This window comes from Myotis brandtii, unplaced genomic scaffold (genome assembly GCF_000412655.1).
Source record: "Myotis brandtii unplaced genomic scaffold, ASM41265v1 scaffold681, whole genome shotgun sequence".
Taxonomy (NCBI): domain Eukaryota; kingdom Metazoa; phylum Chordata; class Mammalia; order Chiroptera; family Vespertilionidae; genus Myotis; species Myotis brandtii.
The window spans coordinates 1,061,926-1,084,641 of record NW_005370660.1 but is presented as its reverse complement, the minus strand read 5'-3'; the positions used below and the strand labels follow the sequence as shown (position 1 = coordinate 1,084,641).

The 22,716-nt window shown below is 39.8% G+C and overlaps 1 protein-coding gene across 8 annotated transcripts in view; it reads right to left on the bottom strand.

The window, feature by feature from the left end:
- The window catches only part of SLC4A4 (solute carrier family 4 (sodium bicarbonate cotransporter), member 4), a 311,607-nt gene that overhangs the window by 113,896 nt on the left and 174,995 nt on the right, over nucleotides 1-22,716 (bottom strand). For all 8 annotated transcript variants that reach the window (XM_014529484.1, XM_005881630.2, XM_005881629.2 and 5 more), the window contains one exon: nucleotides 19,715-19,791. In XM_014529484.1, the coding sequence (XP_014384970.1) occupies nucleotides 19,715-19,791 (77 nt within the window). The remainder of the gene's footprint in view (nucleotides 1-19,714; nucleotides 19,792-22,716) is intronic.

Genomic DNA, 22,716 nt, shown 5'->3' with positions numbered 1-22,716 from the left:
TGGTACACCCCAGTGCAAAGTTCTACCTCTTTTTTGAACTTTGAATTGTTGAATCCCCATGTACCATTCATTTGATATTCATCAAATTAGAACATCTTAAAAGAACTCAAAGACTGTCTAATCCAATACCCCACCAATGACCTAATATTCCTAACACCCTATATTCCTAACATACAGTCATTGGCTTCTTCTTGAAAGTAACAGTAAAAGACAGAATCATTTGCCCAGCTGGTGTTGCTCAGTGGTTGAGCATTGACCCATGAACCAAGAGGTCACTGGTTCAATTCCTGATCAGGGCACATGCCCAGATTACGGGCTCAAATCCCCAGTAGGGGGGCATTGTGCAGGAGGCAGCCAATCAATGATTTTTCTCATTGATGTTTCTATCTCTCTCTCTCTAAAAATCCTATATAATAAAAGCCTAATATGCAAATTGTCTCCTCAGGCAGTCATTTGACCAGTTCAACTGTTCGCTATGACATGCGCTGACCACTAGGGTGCGCACCACATCTTCATGTGGGGACTCGTGCGCCGTGACTCAGGCCCAGGGGGGCGCTCGAGGACCTGGGGACCCAGGTGCTGCCTAGGGCCCAGAGGTCAGCTGGGACCTGCCCTCCACGCCAGATCCTCACACTTCGAGAGCCAGCAGGCTTAGAAGCTGTAACCGTGCACGAATTTCGTGCACCAGGCCTCTAGTAAAATCAATAAAAACATATTTTTAAATTATTTTTAAAAAAGACAAAAGCATTTAATTCAAGTTAATCCACTATTTGACCAGTTCAACTGTTCGCTATGACATGCGCTGACCACTAGGGTGCGCACCACATCTTCATGTGGGGACTCGTGCGCCGTGACTCAGGCCCAGGGGGGCGCTCGAGGACCTGGGGACCCAGGTGCTGCCTAGGGCCCAGAGGTCAGCTGGGACCTGCCCTCCACGCCAGATCCTCACACTTCGAGAGCCAGCAGGCTTAGAAGCTGTAACCGTGCACGAATTTCGTGCACCAGGCCTCTAGTAAAATCAATAAAAACATATTTTTAAATTATTTTTAAAAAAGACAAAAGCATTTAATTCAAGAATTAATCCACTGTCACCTCTGTCCACTACCCAGCTCCTGGAAGGATTCATGCTCCCTTCTCTGGGCTAAGACACCCACCACCCTACATTATTTACTGATTTGTCTCACAGTCTGTCATCAGAAGCTCTGAAAGGCAGAAACGGTATGCTGATCCCTAGTAAAGTTTACTGCAAAGGAATTCAATGCTTCTTAAGTAAGCTAGCAATACTGCTCCGATCAATGATTTTTCTCATTGATGTTTCTATCTCTCTCTCTCTAAAAATCCTATATAATAAAAGCCTAATATGCAAATTGTCTCCTCGGGCAGTCATTCGACTGGGAGTTCAACTGTTCGCTATGACATGCGCTGACCACTAGGGTGCGCACCGCATCTTCACGTGGTGCCCTGACTCAGGCCCAGGGGGGCATGCGAGGACCTGGGGACCCAGGTGCTGCCTAGGGCCCAGAGGTCAGCTGGGACCTGCCCTCCACGCCAGATCCTCATACTTCGAGAGCCAGCAGGCTTAGAAGCTGTACCCGTGCATGAATTTCGTGCACCAGGCCTCTAGTAAAATCAATAAAAACATATTTTTAAATTATTTTTTAAAAAAGACAAAAGCATTTAATTCAAGAATTAATCCACTGTCACCTCTGTCCACTACCCAGCTCCTGGAAGGATTCATGCTCCCTTCTCTGGGCTAAGACACCCACCACCCTACATTATTTACTGATTTGTCTCACAGTCTGTCATCAGAAGCTCTGAAAGGCAGAAACGGTATGCTGATCCCTAATAAAGTTTACTGCAAAGGAATTCAATGCTTAAGTAAGCTAGCAATACTGCTCTATTTCCTATCTAACTCACCCTTATGTTAGAATAAAAACTGCCTCCATAAAACATGACCTGCTATTCACTGTCTAGAGCAACAGACAGTGAAGCTATTCTTTCACCAAAGGGAACCATCTCACCATTGTAGTTACCATAACTGTAAGCCCTCAACTGTTTACGAATAATGGGCACCTTTCAAAAGTCTAAACCTGATGAGTCATTATGCCCAAATATTTTTTTTTTTTAGTTTTATTCATTTCAAACGGGCCACATCTGGCCCGCAGGCCGTAGTTTGCCCACGGCTGGTCTAGAGCAACAGACAGTGAAGCTATTCTTTCACCAAAGGGAACCATCTCACCATTGTAGTTACCATAACTGTAAGCCCTCAACTGTTTACGAATAACGGGCACCTTTCAAAAGTCTAAATCTGATGAGTCATAAACTTTATGCCCAAATAAAGAAGGAATTTCACATTATTTACATCATGGTTTGAAGTTACCATAACTGTAAGCCCTCAACTGTTTACGAATAATGGGCACCTTTCAAAAGTCTAAACCTGATGAGTCATTATGCCCAAATAAAGTAGGAATTTCACATTATTTACATCATGGTTTGAGCGTAAATAGCTTACATTTATTCTTGTTAAAGTCTGTGTGGTTTCAGCCTGTCAAGATCATTCTCCATCATGATTCTATCATTTAAAATTTAGATGGCTAACCTTGTCCAATTTATGTCTGCTGAGAATCTGATAAGCATGCATTGTGGCTCAATCCAAATTGCTAATAAATCTGCTCAGCTGGGCAGTACAAGCTAAAAAGTGACATTAAAAACTCCTTCCACATTTACATTGGTCATTAACCCACACACTTTGAATACAATTATTTTCTAGCTAAGAATCCTGTGATGGTCACACAGCCCTCAGTTCATCCAAGTGCTTATAACAACATCATCATGGATACCTTACTATAATCAAGTGTCCTGCTCATGCAAATAAAGTGATATATAAATACACTTATGTCCATTTACTCAACACATGTAGCAATGACTTAGATCATAGGTCAGCAACCTTTTTTTTTTTTTAAAGGTTAAATTAGGCTTTACAGGCAACATACAGTTTCTGTCACATATTCTTTTTTTTTTTTTAACAACTCTTTAAAACTGTAACCATTCTTAGCTTGCCAGCCTTACAAAAGCAGACTTCTGGCAGGCTATGATCCATGAGCAGCAGTTTGCCAGACATCATCTCTTCAATTTTGAAGCAAATGGTCTATTGGTGAAGACAAACATGTTTACCAAAAATTAAAAATAGGCATTTATTTGATGACTAGAGGCCTGGTACACAAATTGGTGCATGGGTGGGGTCTAACCGGCCCGCCCTGATCAGGGCCGATTGGAACCAGGCCAGTGGGGGAGAAGGGGCCGCAGGAGGTTGGCCGCCAGCCCCGCCCCCCATCATGGCCCAATTGGGGCAGGACCAGGAGGGGGAGGGCCGAGAGAGGTTGGCTAGCCCCACCCCTGATGGGAGGGGCCTGATCTGGGGCAGGGCTGTTAGGGGAGGGCCTGCAGGCAGTTTGAGGGGGACCAGTCGGGGTCCTGATCAGGCCAGTTGGCTGCTTCAGTGTACAGTCATAGTGACCAGTCATTCTGGTCATTCCGTTTTTCCAGTCACTTGGCTTTTATATATATAGATAGCTGTAGTAGGTGCCATGATAGAAAAGCATAATGTGCAAAGAGAGCCTATCAAAACAGACTCTAGCCTAAACAGAAGAGTCACAGGAAACTTCCCTGAAGAAGTGACATTAACTGAGAAATAATGGGTGAACTCCAGTTGCCTGGGCAGAGAGAGAATTTCAGTCAGAGGGAACAGCATGTGCAAAGGGCCCAAGGTAGCGGAGGAGACTGCCACACTACTGTACCTGAGAGAACACTGTGTCATCACAGTAGTCAGCAAGGGAGAGAGGCGGGATAACGAAGGGCTCTGGGGGCCATACTAAGGATTCTGGGCTCATTGCAAAGGCAGTGGTGACCACCAAACAATGTTAAGCTGTGAGCAACAACCTCTCTACAATCCAGTGCAGAGCCTGTCTTACATGATCTGTATACTCTCACAGTGCTTTACTTGCTTTCCACACTCTCAGGTTTAAAAATCATAGTTGTATGAAAAAAAAACTTTTTAAATTTAAAAATATATAAAATATCAATTATAATGGTTTATATGAAGGTAAAAGTAATTCTTACTGTACTACTATAGACTGGCTAGTGGCTTATTACTTTCAGATGAGAGGAAGGGAAAGAGAAAACACCACTACAAAATTTTACATGTATATGCCTAGGAAACAATTTAATATAAAATCATTCTAAATTAAGATCTATTCTGATAAAAATTTTAAAATACCCCAGTATTCTAATTTGCTTTTTCTTGAACCACTCCAAAAATTAAATATATATATATATATATTGCCTCACTTATTTTACTTGTTTCATTTTCCCCTATTTTGTCTCATAGTTTATCCTGTTTCTCTATTCACAAGAAGGCAGGAGAACAGGGTGGGGAGAGGAAAGTAATATTTTTAAAACACTAATTAATTTGTGCTTGCTGTACACACATTATCTCTTTTTATTTTCATAAGAACATGAAATATAAGTTTTTACCCACTTTTTTTAAGGCTCAGAGACATTAAGTACCTGCACAAGGTAACTCAGCTGGTAGGGAAGGAAGCTAGGATTTGAACCAACATCTCTAGTGTTAAAAACCCAGGCTTTTCTTCTACATTGAGCAAAACACATTTCCTATTATCCAGAAAACTCTGAAAGGACACTACATTTTTATTCCTTTTATTTAAATCTCCTATCTTATTCTTTCCACACTGAGGTATTCCAAGGTAAGAATTTAGATCAAGAAGGCACAGCTAAAAGGAAGGCAATGTATCCCATAGCATTGTTCAGACCATGAAGGCACAGAATATATAAGCATTAGAAGCATGAAGTCCCTAGAATAGCATTAGGCAGGGGTGGGGAACCATTTTTCTGCCAAGGCCATTTGGATATTTATAACATCACTTGAGTGCCATACAAAATTATCAATTTAAAAATAAGCCTGCTATATTTGGTCAAACATTTAATTAACTAACCCCTAATGCCTTGCCAGGGCCAGACCAAATGATTTTGTCAGCCTTATAAGGACTGTGGGCTGGACATTCCCCACGCTTGCATTAGAGTAAAAGTTTTTTATTTTCATTTATTCTGGTTTTTCATTTTAATAAAACCTGCATGTTGTGCTACATCAACACACCTTTTAAAAATGAAAAACTATAGAGAATGTTTACAAATATAACTGGAAACCTAAATGTGACATGAATCCAGGTCTTTCAAAACAACTAACTGCACTTCATTCCCTTAGCACTTCATTCAGAGAGTTCCACAAAGACATGTAGACATAGAAACAACGTGGCCATCAGCCCAAGAAAATCCCTCCATGACACATTTTTACAGATGTTTGCATAATGTCCTGATGAAAAAACTACTCCTTGAGAAGTCCTCACTCTGAAAAAGAGTTTCACAACTATTTTAAGTAGTTGTGGCAATTGTTATTTTTCTAAACAAAGATTTTCCTTCCAGAATGTAGTGTCTGAGGATGCCTTCTCAGAGATCATAATTCAACAAGGCAATAAATCATGCACTTAGTTTTTCTTCATGCAATGTAAAGGTAACTTATTGAAATTTCTGGAATTCCCCTCATTTATTTCTCAGTATCACAAATAAGCTGATATTGAAACACCTTTCATTTGAGAAACAATGAGTAATGCAGTCAAAGACACTATGAGAAGAGATAAAATTCTTTCAGCTCTGACCAAAAGGTTTTTCTGAAACATAGTTGGATTTCAACTTGACTTGTTCTTTTTTATTTTCAATAACATACTTGGATCTTTATCATAATGCAGTCCTTAGATCTAAACTATATGAAAAATGTGACATGAAAAAGAGTTACAATAATGTATAGCACTAGTAAATTCTATAATGTATCCCATCCTATCTAATAATAGACAAACATGGTAATTGACCATACCTTCGCTACGCCTCCCATTGGCTAATCAGCACGATATGCAAATTAACCGCCAACAAAGATGGTGGCTAATTTGCATATACCGGCTGGGAGTGAAGACTGAAGACACTATAGAAGGAAGCCAAGCAACGGAGCTGAGGTAGCGGAGATGGGCGGAGTAGGAGCCGCAGAGACAGGTGGGGTAGGAGCCACAGAGAAGGGTGGCGTAGGAGCCGCAGAGATGGGAGCAAAGCCCTATTCTTGCAGGAATCCTCCTGCAACGGGCCTCTAGTCTATATAATAAAAACCTAAGCGATTGTTAAGGTGGAATGGCCAGAACGACCAATCACTATGATGCACACTGACCACCAGGGGCCAGATGCTAATGCAGGAGCTGCCCCCTGGTGGTCAGTGCGCTCCCACAGGGGGAGCGCTGCTCAGCCAGAAGCCAGGCTCAAGGCTGGTGAGCGCAGCCGCAGTGGCGGGAGCCTCTCGCACCTCAGCAGCAGCACTAAGAAGCAGTGAGCTGAGTGGTAAGGAGCAAGCAGGCGGGCAGTAAGGAGCAAGGGATCCTGGATAGTGAGAGGGATCAGGCCTAAGCCCACAGGCGGACATCCCCTGAGGGGTCCCGAACTGTGAGAGGGTGAAGGCCAGACTGAGGGACGCCCCCCTACCAGTGCATGAATTTCGTACACCGGGCCTCTAGTTCAATGATAAATCCTTCCCGGGTTTGATCTGCCTTAACCATAATTTCACACTATCTCATGTCATACAAAATGAAGTGGCTCATGTCTAAAAGTAGAATGTTGGGTAGTGCATGATTTGAAATGTGCCATGCTTGGGAAAACTTAACAATACCATGTCATCTTGCAATAGAACATCTTTCTGTGCTGACAGTTGGCTTTTCCAATATGTCCTTGTGACACACTACACTTTGTTTTAAATGAAGGAAAAAAAAAAGATTTGGTATTTGTTTAAACTATGTCAGTCAGCCAGTTAACTATGTTCATTGAACTTTCATTGTAATAAAAATGTGCAAATGGATTTTAAAAGTGAAAGAGCAAACTATATTTGAAATGTTAACATTTACATGATTGTTCTAGGTGAAAAAAAATTAAATGTATGAGATGTACTTCAACCAACTGGTTAACCTAACAAAACACTCTGTCAGTGATCATGCTAAGAAGTTACCAGAATGAAAAGATAAGACAATTACAATACTTTGTGAAATTAACTTTCTCTGAGAAACTCTCATAGTCATAGTCATTTTCTTAGCCTTTACTGGTAAAAACAAAGTTCTGAGAGATAGAATAAGTACAAGCTGATTCTCCTCAATTAGTCATTATCATCGTTACTCTCAGAAACTAACTTAAGAGACTCCTGCTTCTGCCTCCTCCTCCTCTGTCTCTCCATCCCCACCGAATAAAGAAGATGAAACACCAAAAAACAATAGCAAAGAAGTGAGTCCCTGTGAAGTGACAAATAGTAAGTGCTAGGTGGTGGTAGAAATTTGAGGCAGGAGTGATTAACATGAGCCAGAATGTTCAAGGATGCAAGTAAGGAAAAAGGAGCCCTTGACATAGGTCTTGAAGGAAAGGGAGGCCTTGGAAAAGGGACTCTGGGGTCCAGTGGAAATATGCATGCAGTAACAATACTCATGGAAGGACAGTCAGACATATTTCACTGGAGCACAGGTAGAGCAGTGAAATATAGAAGCTAAGAGCATGAAACCCCAAAGAGCCAAGATAACAATGGATATTTAAGGAATAAAATCTAACATGGAATTGACTTCCATCCTACCTAATCTTCAAGCAAAACAAAACCAACAATTAAAAGCAGTGGCACATTTAAATAATGAAAATGAGAACGATAATTCGTATAATAATTTAAAGTATATTAAGCACATTCCTTTCCACACAACCACCCTGTGGAGAAGGCATAGCATGGAGCAGACTGAGGAATCTCAAAGGTAAGGAGGTGAGCAGGAAGAGACTAACCAAAGAACTTAGATGCATAACCCATGGACACAGACAATAGTGTGGTGAAGGCCTGGGGTAAGGGGGATGGGAGCAGGGTGGAGGGAGTCAATGGTAGAAAAAAGGGGGGAGATATGTAATTTACCTTTCAACAATAAAGATAATTTTTAAATGAATTATAAAGCTATATTATGAATCAGGAAACTGAGGTTCAGAGGAGTTAAACTTTAATATGCTCATTTATAGCTTCAATGCTATCTTGTGATCAGCTTAATGAAAAAAGTTTAATAGTAATTGCTTTTTCGTCTTATCAGAAAAAAATATAAAGATTATAATGTTGTGCATCTATCAGACATAGTAATCTAGACGTGAATATATATTTATATTGAAAATAAATACTGAACAGCCTGAAAGTTAGGAACCATAAAATGTTTCAGTGAAGCACAAGTAAGAATTTGTAAATCAAGTAAGTATCTACCGTGGTCCATGGACAGGTCAACCATTTAACTAATCTAATCCACTTTTGCTAATTCTATAGGTAACTCTAACTACAAAAATAAGTTAACATTGAAACCTTGTTATCTTTCATCAAATATGGGGGATTCTTGGCCCATTATTCAAAGATTTTTAAAAGTCACAGTATTTTCTATTTATTGGATAAACCAAATCACTCACATTGTATATTGTTAATCTATAGATAGTTACATTCCAGTTTATTTTTCACAATTCTTACTTAACTCTTTCTACAAGGAAGAATGTTATACTTGGTTAAAACTCTTATCCTCTGCTACTTATGTTCTCTAAAATAGAAAGATGCTTCTAAAGTCCCTCACTTCTCTTTTTTTTTTCCTCTAGTTTTTTTTTTAATCCTCATCAGAGGATATGTTTTTCATTGATTGTAGGAGAGAGGAAGGGAGAGGGAGAAAGAGAAACATTGATGTGAGAGAGAAACATCAATCGATTGCCCTCAGTATGCACCCTGACTGGGGACTGAACCGAAATTGGGTATGTGCCCTGACGGGAATCTAACCTGCCACCTTTTGTGCACAGGATGATGCTTGTCTAACCAACTGAGCCACACCATCCAGGGCCCTCGTTTCTCTTTGATTGATGATTCCACCCACACATTTGGCTTGTCTTTCATTGAACTGCTGCAATTTACTGTATCATACAGTTTATTTGGTCTATAAACTCACAATCTGAGATCATATATATTATATATATCAACCTCTTCTCATTGACCTCCACCACCACCACCCAGTGTATGGGCACACAACACACAATTGATTCATGGAGTCTTAATCACTGTGGCAGCAGAAACATCCAATCACCATAAGACCCTTAAGAAGTTATTAAATTGTTGGTTTATTTAACAGTAATTCTGGTGGTTAGCCTATTCAGAATGATGTGTGCCTCAAAGACAAACCAAAGGCTAGTAACTATCAACTGGACACCTAGGGCTTAGGACCTGAAAAAGACCATAATACAAATAGGCAGAACTCACAGGCTCGTGTCATATGAAGCTCTACCACTTAGATACTATTAAGCTTTGGGGAAATTATTTTTTTTCTTTCTTAAGTTTACCAATATGTAAAATAGGGATGACAATACCAACCAAAGCATTAGTGTGAATAAGTGTCCAATCTTATTCTTTATAGACAAATAGACTCAATACTATCAGGTGGAGCCACTGAATGATCGAGAGTGCAGCTAAATTTGAAGTTCAAAGCTATTACAATGAATCCCAATACAGTGACTCAGTTATTTTCTATCTTCCTATATGTACATGCATAGAACACTGATTAGGCAGCAGTGTCAGCTTGGTATGATTTAACTACGGCTTTCAGATTGTAAAAAAGAATTACTGCTACCCTTTTAACATGGCAGCAGAGAAAAAGGAAGCCTGGTTGTTTTCTGTTCAGTTCAGTTCTAGGGAGTGAAACCAGACCATTGGTGGTGACACGCAGAGAACCAGGAAGCTCTGCTAGTGATTGATAAGGTCATAAGATTCTGCTGAGGCAAATAAACCAATCACACAAGTGAGCTGGGAACAGTGGGAAGCCCTTCCCTTTCTGAAGAAGAGCAAGAGAAGCTTCCTCCCATGGCATGGCCTTTTCATCAAGCTACTCTGCTGAGATGCCCTGTTGAGAGGGAAATAAGGAAGCAGTAAAATCTGCAAATACTACCCAACTTGCAAGGAATGGTTCACTGATCTTTTTTATCAGTCATTCCAGTTGACAACACTCCTTCAAAGCTCCTAATAAAGCATTCCACATAGGTATAAACTTTTCCTTTAACAAACTTCATAATCGGGTAAGTTCACTCAAAATTCTCTTGGGGGTGGGAGAGCCAGGAGGAAGGAGATGCAAAGCCAAGCTGCAAATGTGCTGAGTAGTGCTTCAAAGAGAACACTTGTCCAGCTCTTTTTACAATTTTTCTTTTTGTTCCAAATTCTGACCACCAAGAAGGGCTCTTGAGATGAAGCCATTTTTGGTTGCCAAGGAAATTCCCACAAAGCCTGAAGGATTTCTCTCAGAGTTGGGAACAGCAGCACCTCCAGCAGAAGCAATAAGAGACATACAGGTGGCCAAGTCTCCTGCCTGCACTGTTCACCTCCTTGCCTCAGAACATGGCGGATTAGCCAGCTCAGTGATCCAGCTGGGCCAGGAGAGTAAACCAGGTGTGAACCTCAAAATTTTAAGCTGAAAAAGCCCCCAGAGCAAGCTGGGAGGCAGGTGTTAGGGACTGAGATTCTTTTCACTTTGCGTTGCTAAGCTTTCAGTGGAGTGAAATAAAGGAGAAACTCAAATCTGACTGGCAAACAGTGGCGGAGGATTTATTCAAGTGTTTAAAATATCTAGGACATAAATTGGTATGGTCTTTTGGGAAAGTAATTGGCAATTCACAGTGACCCAGCAACAAGGTGTAATATACAGATGATGTATTATACAATGGTACACCTGAAACCTATATAATTGTATTAACCAATGTCACCCTCATAATTTCAATTAAAAAACAAGTTTTAAAAATTTCTCCTCCAGAAAATACTCATGAAGAAATGCAAAAAAATTACAATAAGAATATTTCTTAAAGGTCTGTTTTTAACAGCGGAGAAATGAAAGTAATCAAATATCTATTAAAAGATCATTTAAGTAAAATAATTCATATATGCTATATAGCCTTTAAGAAGACGAATATAGATATTCGTGACATTCTGTTTGGTTTCTTTTGCAGAACAATATTATGCTATTTTTATTTTATATAAATAAATATGCAAATATTTATGTGTAGAAAACTACATCAAACTGTTAGTGGTTATTTTGAAGGTGAGAATCTCACCTTCTATGTTATTCATTTTTGCTTTGTTTGAATTTCTGTAGCAATTTTGTATACTTTTGAATCAGAAAGAGCTAAAGTTTTAAAAAATATCATAGATATTAACGTTACAATGATTTTCAACCGGTGTGCCGCAAGAATTTTTAAAATATGCAATGCCTGACTATTTAGTCAGGGGCACTGACCTCTTTTCCCTTAGTTTGTCAAAATTAAAAAAAAAAGGACAACCTAACAATAGCCGTCCAGTGTGAATGAATCAAAATTATACCTATTTTTGTCATAGCAGCAAAAAAATTATATATATATATATATATATGTTTTGGGTATGCCACAGAACTTTAGTAATTAGTTTATGTATGCCAGAAAATGAAAAAGGTTGAAAATCGTTGCAATAGTAGGTAATCCAGGTCTATATTTATAACTCTTTTTTGAAAGAGTTATACAAAAAAATATATATATTTTTATCGATTTTTTACAGAGAGGAAAGGAGAGGGATAGAGAATTAGAAACATCGATGAGAGAGAAACATCCATCAGCTGCCTCCTGCACACCCCCTACTGGGGATGTGCCCACAACCAAGGTACATGTCCTTGACCAGAATCGAACCTGGGACCCTTCAGTCCACAGGCCGACGCTCTATCCACTGAGCCAAACCAGCTAGGGCTATATTTATAACTCTTGTTATAAAGGTTTTTAAACCATGCCCTTAGAATGTTCATCATAAGATATTGCTACTTTCTGGTTGTGTAACAATTTGCTACTTCCCAAGGGGAGAAAGTTTGTTTTTTTAATGAGTTCTCGCCCAGAGTAGGTAACATATGACCTGAGTGTAGACATCCACCACCGATAAACATTGATGATACATATATACATAACCCATGGACACAGTAATGTGGTGAAGGCCTGGGATGGGGTGGGGGCTGGGTGGAGAAGGGCAAGGCAGGGGCATCTGTAATACTGTCAACAATAAAAAGTTAATTAATTTTAAAAAAGATAAATGTTGATGGAATTCTGCTACTCTGCATTATACAGGGTGGGGTAAAAGTAGGCTTACAGTGGTTTGTATGAACAATAATACAATAATTAATAAATAATAATATAAGGATAAACTTTGTGTTTCACATACTCATAACTGAAAACCTACTTTTGCCCCTCCCTGTATTCTAAGTATAGTCATGGTATAGGAATATGCCAGAATGCTACCTATTAAAAAAAGGGGGGGGGGAGTGCCAATCCTTTTATTAAAACCTGCCACGCCATTTATTAAATGTTGAATTGATTGTCCTGCAGTGCTCCTGGAGTTCAATTCTTTCGCAGGACTGGTAAGAATGTGGTCAGGACCCACCTCAGCTGCTCTGTCCTCCTCCTACACCCCCAATGCCCCTTTCTAAACAATGAAGAAAGATGCTTGTCACTGCTCCTCAGAGAGGCCCATAGTGAAGGTTTCATGAGTCATGTGTTTTACCCAGATCACGCCTGATATCAGCCAACAGTAACCTCAAGAGAACTGGAGAGCCCTAGCCGGTTTGGCTCAATGGGCAGAGTGTTGGCTCTCAGACTGCATGCTCCCAGGTTTGATTCCAGTCAGAGGCATGTACCTCAGTTGCAGGCTCAATCCCCAGCCCTGGTGGGGGCACATGCAGAAGGCAACCAGTCGATGTGTGTCTCTCCCTGACTCTCCCCCTCCCTTCTACTCTTCCTGAAAATCAATGGAAAAAATATCCTTGGGTGAGGATTAACAAAACAAACATACAAAAAAAGAGAACTGGAGGTATAGATGCAATCACTTAAAAGCTCAAGCTCACTACTCTCATTGGCCTATGTCTAACATTAGTGCATTAAAATATTTTATTAATATCAATAATTTAATCTAATCAATAATACATGGAAAATATTTTAACTAGGAAACTCTTTTTCCTTCTTACAATACTTCCGTGGAACAGAAGAACTTCCTTTGCTTGATAGCAAGGTCTTGACGTCTATGGCAAATGCATTAAGAAACTACCTCTGCACACCTGCCACCTTCCTGCAGCCTCTCCAGAGACTTTCTTCTCCTCCCCCTTATGTCCTGACTACACCATTCCTGCCTCATGGCTTTCCTCTTGCTTTCTGCTCAGCATAGAAACCTCATCCCCTGGTCTTCTCCTCTCTGCCTAGCCACCCCCTACCCCCAACACACACACACACACCCCGAAACCAGCTTTCCTGTACCTCTGCACATTATCTTACTGTGTTTTCAGGATAGCACTTATCATTGTGCAAACGTATCCTATTCATTTGTTTACATGGTTTTGATGTTTATTGTCAATTTGTCCCCCAAAAGCAGGAAAGCTCCATGAGTCAAAAGATTTACCTGTCTCATTCACCTCTGGAACCCATTCTAGCACAGAACATATTTTTTGAATGAATGGAGAAGTTTAAATCAAAGCAGCATACAGAAATGGGGTGATTTAGAAGTTCCAATTTATTGCACCATCACAGTTACTTAAAACCATTGTGCTAAAGTTTACAAAAGACTGCTCTTTTTCTTTCTGAAAATGCAAGATAGAACTTAGTTGACTTCAGACAGGCTTATCTGGTTCATTTTCAAGCTGTTTTTAAATAAATGCTAGTCTTCTGATCCAGATAAATGGCTTTCCCAGAAGAATAGCATTATGACAATGGGAAAATTCAGCTGACCCAACTTTAATTGGGACATAGGTTCAAGAACTTGGGTTCTTGAAATCAGTATACTGGTGCGTCTCAAACACTACAAATAACCACTGATTGCCAATTCTTTGAGAATATGGGCGAGAGTATCAGGTGGGAGAGAAGTTATATAAAGTCAGATTTCTTATAGAAAGGGAAAAGATGATGACAACCATCAGTTCTGTTGATTACCTAAGTGACAAGCCAATCCCCTTGGAAAGGGACACCAAAGATAATCATTGCAATGCCCACACCGGTTCCCACCGCGGACGCCTGGCGAAGGAAAGCTGTAGCCACTGAACCACAAGGAAGCGCGTTGCAGTTATGAAAACTATAGGGCCTGAAGGCATCTGACGACTGTAACCACCTCCTCCTCACAACACGCCTGTCCTCACGGAAGTGATTCCTCCTGGTACAGCCGTGTTTCACTGGTCCCTGAACACATGCTAACGACAAGCATCCTAACCTCGGAAAACACGAGCCTTTCTTCGCCACTGCACCTTCTCTGGGGAGCGGAGCGAGACTGCCAGTGCTCGGTGTGAGTTAGAAGGTTTTCTGGCTGAGCCATGAAAAAGAAAAGGAGGTGCTGCTACATTTTTCTACCACTGTGACTAAAATAGCTATTAATAAAAAAGAAGTGTCTCTTGCCCTTTGCGATAGCATGGAGGGACCTGGAGAGTATTATGCTAAGCAAAATAAGCCAGTCAGAGAAAGACAAGTATCACATGATCTCACTTATATGTGGAATCTAATGAACAAAACAAACTGATGAACAAAATAGATCCAGAGACATGGAAGCATGGAACAGACTGACGAATATGAGTGAAGGTAGGTGGGTAGGTGGGTGGGGAGAGATTTACCAAAGAACTTACATGCATATATGCGTAACCCATGGACACAGACAATAGTGTGGTGAAGGCTGGGGTGGTTGTGGGGTGTAGGGTGAAGGGGGTCAATGGGAAAAAAAGAGACATCTGTAATACTTTCAACAATAAAGATACATTTAAAAAAATAAAAATAGCTATTCATGTTAAAGGAACCTTTATGTGAACCTTAGGATGGGAATCTTCAAAACGATGAAAAGTCATCTCAGCTGAATGTAGCTGACTTGCTCCTATATTACGTATGTGTCAGAAAAGGATTCGGGGTTGTTTAATCACAATATGTTTCTAATTTTCATTTTAAGGCACTTGTGGCTTAGCAGTCTCAAATCTCATACATGGCTTAATGGTTTCATCCTCTTACTCTCTGACAAAATATTTACATTCAGCTCTATTTCTGCAAAAGACTAAGGCTTCAAAAATAGAAATCAAGACAGCCAAGTATATTTAAAGATAACAGGCAATAGATAGTGCTAAACATGATTATAATACACTTTAGAAATTAACCTTGGGCCAAATTCCACCAGAAGACCTATGGATAGGATCTCAGAAAAGCTAGCTAAGTAATGAGTATCATGGAAGTGATAACCAGACAAGAAGTTCCAAGGATCTGAGCCCCAAGTCTCTCCCTGAGAATCTGTGAGGTATTTCTACGACTACTACATCTGCTGCAATCTGTGGGCTGGAATTTCACTTAAGGTTGGTCATGTAATTGTGAAGTGTTATTGCATTATTGATAAACCCAGGAAAAGAAATGTCAAGCCCTTTTAAAGTCACTGTACACTGAGCACAGCACTTCCACCAGAGAGTTAAGGCTAAGTAGTAACATGATGAGAAGGATTTTCTTATCCTCACAGCTAATTCCAAACCCACATGAAAATGAGAACGAAACCCATTATGTTTGATAAGCACCCACCACACTTGTACATTTTTTAAATATATTTTGATTGATTTCAGAGAGGAAGGATGAGGGAGAGAGAGATAGAAACATCAGTGATGAGAATCATTAATTGGCTGCCTCCTGCATGCCCCCTACTGGGGATCAAGCCAGTAACCCGGGCATGTGCCCTGATTGAGAATTGAACCCTGACTGCCTGGTTCATAGGCCCACACTCAATCACTGAGCCACACCAGCCAGGCACTTGTATGCTTTTAAAAGAACAGAGAACGAATATAAGGGGAAAGAAAAAATAATCAATATAAGGTAATTGGGGAAGATAATTGGATAATGGGAGAAAAAATTGTCCATAGCAACAAAATAGAAGATATTATTTAGGTTGATTTACAAGTAGATGAGTTCCAGATGTATTTTTTAAATCTACTTCTCCCAGGTGTTTTTCTGCTTAATAAATATAACATCCAAGTTGGAATATTGCTGAAGCATTGAATCACCTAAATTCTGGCTATGGTCTTCTTCTGCCGTTAACTATTTTAAGCTATTTCTCTGCAGGGCAGCGCTACTGAAATCATCAGCATACAGGCTTGGCAGAGCCAGAGAGAAAAAGTACAGTCCACAGATTTGTTTCTTCTGTTTTTCCCAAAACAGAATCTCATAAAAAACATGCCCTCAAATTCTGTCACGATGTAGCTGACAGAATGAGAAATTCGGCTCCTGTTCATAACTCTGACCGTTAAACCCATTTCTTGTGCTACTGAGAAGTCACATAGCTCCAGGAAGTTGGGAGGCACCATCGCAACTGTTCAAATGGTATCCAGGCAGAACAATCAGTCAATCAGAAACTTTAGTTCCAGTGGGATGAAAGTTTTTGGGGCCAACTTGGAAAAGCCTACAGAACAAGTTTGACTTGACTGCCAAGATCATTTCCAGGACACTGGCTAATTAATTATAAAAGCTTTTTCAAAACAAATTTGAGCCTGGCAACCTTTTTTCCTACCCAAAGAGAGAGGAAAAAAAGCAGGTTCAAAATAATAAAAGCCCAGGATTGTTGTGCTGTTGTGTTTTTTTTGCCATAGCTTCGTCTTCTTTGCAAGCCCATTTTCTTCTTAGCACCTTTGTATTTCAAGTTACTGAAATAGTGGTAATAGAAACTGGAACTATAGCTTGAATTCCTACTCTACCTTGGGTCATAGACAGGTCATGGGTCGGTCACAAAGCTTCTCTTCAAATCCTTTCGTGGGAAGCAAAGAACAGAGCTTCTTCCTCTTTGGGGGGAGGATAAAGGGCTCATTGCATTAGTATAGTTGTTACTAGTATATTAGATAAATGGAGACGGATAGTTGCTCTTATAATGATATCCTCATCAACCTCATTTCCAGGCTTTGAAAACAAAAAGAACTAAACCCCTGAATTTAATCTCCCTGGATTCATCTTACTCTGAATCTTCATAAATATGAGATGCTAGTGATAGTCAGCAAAGATTCTGGTTTCAAGGACAACATCACACAGGTTTTATAGTAAAATCAACACCCCGGGAACATAATGTCCAGCCTATTTCTTCTAATACAAAATCTTGTGCAGGACACCTCCGAAACCATTGGATTTCTTCTGCACATGCCCAGATATGAAGAGACTCAAGAAGGTAAGAAATTTCTCTCAGCATTTATCAGCTGCTTATTGACAAATTCCTGGCCAAAGAAGAACTGTCCCGAATAAAGGAAGCCTTCCTCAAAGAGTATGTCAACCAGATATTCCTAACTCTGCCTCATCTAGAATCAAGACCCCCGGCAAACCTCATAATTAGTGTTGCTTGATACCTTACATAGAGGCTGGCATAGCATAATTGTATAATCAAATATTAGTTAAAGGAATGAATGAATGAAGGTACCACAGTTCTTATCAATCACCATCTCATACCTGGATCACAATCATGTAGCTAATCTACTACTGTTCCTCTCAGTTTCCCCACGGAATCAGAAATAGATTTAGGGCTTCTCCACTTTTATTGCCATACAGTATGAACAACAATCAAAATCAAGAGCCAGAACAAGTTGATGCTATTGAATTAATATCTGATATACTTGTAAAAAGAAAACAATCACATATAACATGTAAAAACTGTGGATCTATGTTGGTTCCCCATAGTTCTATTTTTTTTTTCTTTTCAACTTAATAGCCCTTAAAAGTCTATAATGTAAACCATGGCTATTGAGCCCCTGACACCCACATTTTATTTAACCAAGTTCTTTTCTAGGGAGCATTCCTTAAGTGGTCTTTTCTAAGACTCCCTGTTGCTTCTTTAGTGAAAATCACCATTTAGGACAATGTATTTAATCTTTTTAAGCCTAAATTTCCTCATTTGTACCAACCACATGTTATGGGCATGCATAAATTCTTAGCTTAGGGCCTGGCCAATAATAAATGCTCAATAAATATTAACTATTATTTTAAAAATAGAGGCCTGGTGCACAAATTCGTGCACACTGAAAAGAAATTAATTAGAAAAAAATATTTTAGAGGCTGGGGACGGACCGTGGAAGGTTGGCTCCAGGGCGTGTCTGACCCGTCTCACCCAGTCCTGATCAGCTGGACCCTAGCAGCAAGCTAACCTACCAGTCGGAGCATCTACCCCCTGGTGGTCAGTGCCCATCATAGCCACTGGTCGAGTGGTCTACCAAATGGTCAGACACTTAGCATGTTAGGCTTTTATATATATAGATGTTGTTTGATAAATACTGAATGGAACCAAGATGTGCGAAATAGTGTTGAGGGAAATTCTCAATAAGTCCTAGTGGACTGAGTTTTCCCTTTTCTGCTGCTGTATTCCATATTTAATGATCTTCTCCTCATCATTTCAAGAGGCAGGAAAGGGAGGGGAGGAGGGCTATCCACATTAGCATTTCAAGGGGGAGTAGAACTAGGAGTCAAAAATTAATCTCAATGTAAAGAGGGAGGAAATTAGGCCTGGCCAAAGCAAAACATTCCTCTTCTAGGGAACAAAAATAAATTAAGATGAGAAAGATAACATCAGATTTCAGAGCATCTTAAAAGTCATACAGGCAATTCTGAACTTAACTTTATAGGAAGCCATTAAAAGCTTTTAATCCAAGGGAGAAATGGAAGGGCAATATTTTACAAAGTGTTAAATTGTGAGAAAATGGAGACAAGGAATTAGCTCCAAAGGCTTTTCTAGCAACACAGTCTAAGATGATAATGGCCCTGTTAGGGGGCTACTGGTGAGAAGAAGGAAGAATCCAAATGCTATTTCACGAGAAAGAACATGAATTTCATCTTCCCTGTACTTTTTACAAATGTTGTTAAAGAGAAGCATCCTCATAAAGAAGAAATGTACAATTCAGATTTATTTATTCAGGTAAAAATTTCACCCACTTAGTCCACACAACTGGTTTTGGTTTTTATTGCACAATGCAAAATTGTATCTGCTCACCATTTTCTATTATCCCCAGATATTCTCCCAACTGGAAAATGGCCCAGTTTCTACCATATTTTTTTAAAAAGAAAGAAAATTGAGACTCAAACCCTAATTGCTCTACATTTCAAATAGTCTACCTACTATGTATTTTAATAGACAAATCTTCAGCTAACAAAACTACACTACCTTTGCCAAAAATATACCCAAGAGTGAACAATTGCCAGAATTTTAGTTCTTTCTTTATCAATGCACTTTTTCATAAAGTGTTTCATTTAATACTCACAATAACCCTGAGATAGGGATTATTATTACTATTTTAAAGCTAATACAACTATAGTTACAATAAACTGCCCAAGAGACTACATCTATAAAGGCTGAAGTCAAGACTCTAATTCTTGGGTTCTGAACTCCAAATCTCTTTCACATACAGCCTCCTCTTCCCTCAGAAAAAGTACAAAAACCTCATCTACACATATTGGTTCCTTTCAGTCAGGGAACTATCATTTCTAATCTTTTCCTAGCATCGTCTAGATATTCATTTAGTCTTACATTTCAAAGGAGCAAGAATTCTTTGCTTACCTGGTCCTTCTCAGGTTTATCAGAAATGTCATTCAGACTGGCGGAAGTCAGATTCCTATGGGTCAGGGCTGGGCTACCTGGAAAAACAAAAGCAAATCTTAATTAAAGACTTCTCAAAAGCACAGAGACTCTGGTTGTATATTTCATCAACACTAGTAGATGATGATGGACATGGTGATGATGCTTTAGCTACGATAAAGGTTGGAGCGCAGACACGGTTAAATGGAAAGTATGAAAAATCTCCCATAACTTGTTAAAGTCTGACTGCCAGTCTCTATTTTAAGGTAAGTTACACTTTGAAAGAAACATCAAAAACAATAGGCATAAAAACAAATGTACTCCTGGTTTGGTTTGGTTTTTGTCACGGCCCTTTCACACATGTCCTAACCTACCAGGTGTCCTTTCCTTTTCCTCTCCCCTGCACAGCCAAGCTTTCTCCTATCAGCAGAGCTGGCCCCAGATTCAGGCCTACTGTCCTCTCTCCCAGGCCCCTGCAGTCCTTTCTAGGACATCCCTCATTCCAATCAACACAAAAAGCTATCTGTGTTCCTTTCTCTAGCTAACATTTTAATCAAAATATCTCTCCTGCCCTAGATGGTTTGGCTCAGTGGATAGAGTGTCAGCTTGCAGACTGAAGGGTCCGAGGTTCGATTCCAGTCAAGGGCACATGCCTGGGTTGCGGGCTCAATCCCTAGTAGGGGGCGTGCAGCAGGCAGCCAATCAATGATTCTCTCTCATCATTGATGTTTCTATTTCCCTCTCCCTTCTTCTCTGAAATCAATAAAAATATATTTTTTAAAAAAGAATTATTTCTCCTTAGTAGGCATCTGATCCAGAATCCCCATTCTTTGCCTCAAAATAGTGTTATCACAGGCTCCCCTTAGTTCCTGCATTCCCATTTGCCAAACTAAAATAAGTGTGTCCCTTCTTCCCCCTTAACATGCCAAGCTCCTTATTCAAGTCAAAGGATGGTTCCATCAGGAATGCTTCAGGGGGACCAAGCTCTCGGGCAACATAGCTGCTGTAGGTAATATCCACTGGCAATCCAGTCAGTGATTTTAGACACTGTTATACAACCACAGAGAGGAAGGATGTCTGGAAGAGTGAGAGACCATTTTCAAGTAGACTGTGTTAATAATACTGAACTTTCATTCTGCAGTTGGCCTGAAATCTCTAGGCTTACTAAGCAAAGGAGGAACTTTTTAAAGCCAGGGTGCTTGACCCACCCCTGCAGGTTGCTGAGTAATGCATTCATCCTTAATCCTCAATAGTCTGACTCAGGCTGGTCTTCACACCAAGAGGACAAGGGTTGGGGGAAAAAGTGCAGAAGTTCCAACACAGCTTCACATTTGCTTCCAAAAAATTATTTATTACAGACTTTAATTCCTTCCGGTCAAAACTTCAACACAGAATTTTACAAAAGATTGCAAGCTCCTAATAATCTAATGTGTATATGCCAGCAGCTCTTTAAATTATATAATTGTCTTTAACTACTAGATCAGGAAAACCACAATTTTCTGGGGCTGACAGACAGGATGCTTTCCGCTCCATTGCATTTCATTGAGTAAGCATGTCCTAGGTCTCTGGGAGCCTTTACCTGGTGGGTTATTTTATTCTAGGAAAATTTGAGCACAGAGCATTTTTCAAAGGAAAGAGCTGAAAAATGCTTTATGGGCAATATTAAAAGAACTTCTTTGAAGGCCACATTTTCTTCTTTGAACTGCACGCACACCACTGGATACAAGCAATACCAGGTACAAACACGAATGCCCCAAGGTAATGTTGGGTTTGAAACGCACGGGTAAGGAGTAGATAGAATTTTGCACTTTATGTTTAAAAACAAAACCAGTTATTTAAAGTAAAGAAATCTAAACTCTATACTCCTACGTCAATGAAGCCTTAGAAATACTAATTATAAGTTAAAAGTAGCTTAGGTAAGCGATTAGATAAGACTAATTTCTAATTATAAAGCAATCGTATTAAGTGGAAGTACTGAAATAAATTGAAAGCAGTCTTTCATTAAGTAATTTAAATTTCCTGGGCAATATCCTAAACTCACTCACTGATTTGCTTTGGAAATACTGCAAAGGTACATTTCAACCCAAGAACTGCCCTAACTGCTGCAAAATCTGAATACGTAGAAGCCAAATGAATAAGGTCTTTATTATGATGGTAATCTGAATTGATGTCACCACTTTTCCAAGAAACCTCATATACTGTCTCATCATTTCTCATTTCTGAAAGACAGCTATCAATATTTGTGTTATATGGGGACAGAAGAGGCACAGGTCCAAGGAAGAGGAAGGAACCAGATGGGGAAAAGAAGGCCAGTGTTAAGAAATAATCAACTCTATTGTCCCTCCTACCCTTAACTTTTCTCATTAATAAAAGTACTATTTGAAAGTAAAATGAGGAACATTCCCTAATGTTTAACTTTATAATACACTAGAAGAATTCAAAGTCAACAATTTTAGGTAAACCCTAAGCAAGATGATCAGCATTCTTCAATCTTTTCCCACCTCCCTCCCTAACAAACTCCTCACCCCTACACCCTCACACCTTGAACCAGAGACAAATGCTTCCCAATTCCCAACCTGTGGCCCCGGGCCAACAGCATCAGCACCACATGAGAACTTGTTAGAAATGCAAACTCCTGGGACTCACCCCAAATCTATATCAAAACTCCGGGTATGGGGCTTAGCAGTGCGGGCACTAACAGACCTTGGAAGTGATTCTGAAACATGCTAAAGTTTGAGAATTACTGCTCGAAATAAACCAGTTATTTTAACCGAAGGGTGTCTCAGTCAGAATCAGAGTTGAAAGGGGTTTATATAAGCTGAAGTAGCCAGAGTGGCCGTTCTGATAACCTTGCTCTCCCCCAAGCTACTGCTTCAAACTGTCCTATCTCATGCAAATCAGTAAATTAGCATCCTTGCCACATCTACAGACAAAAATGATCAGACCTGGCATTTCCTCTAAATCATCACCTACGCTATCAAGTA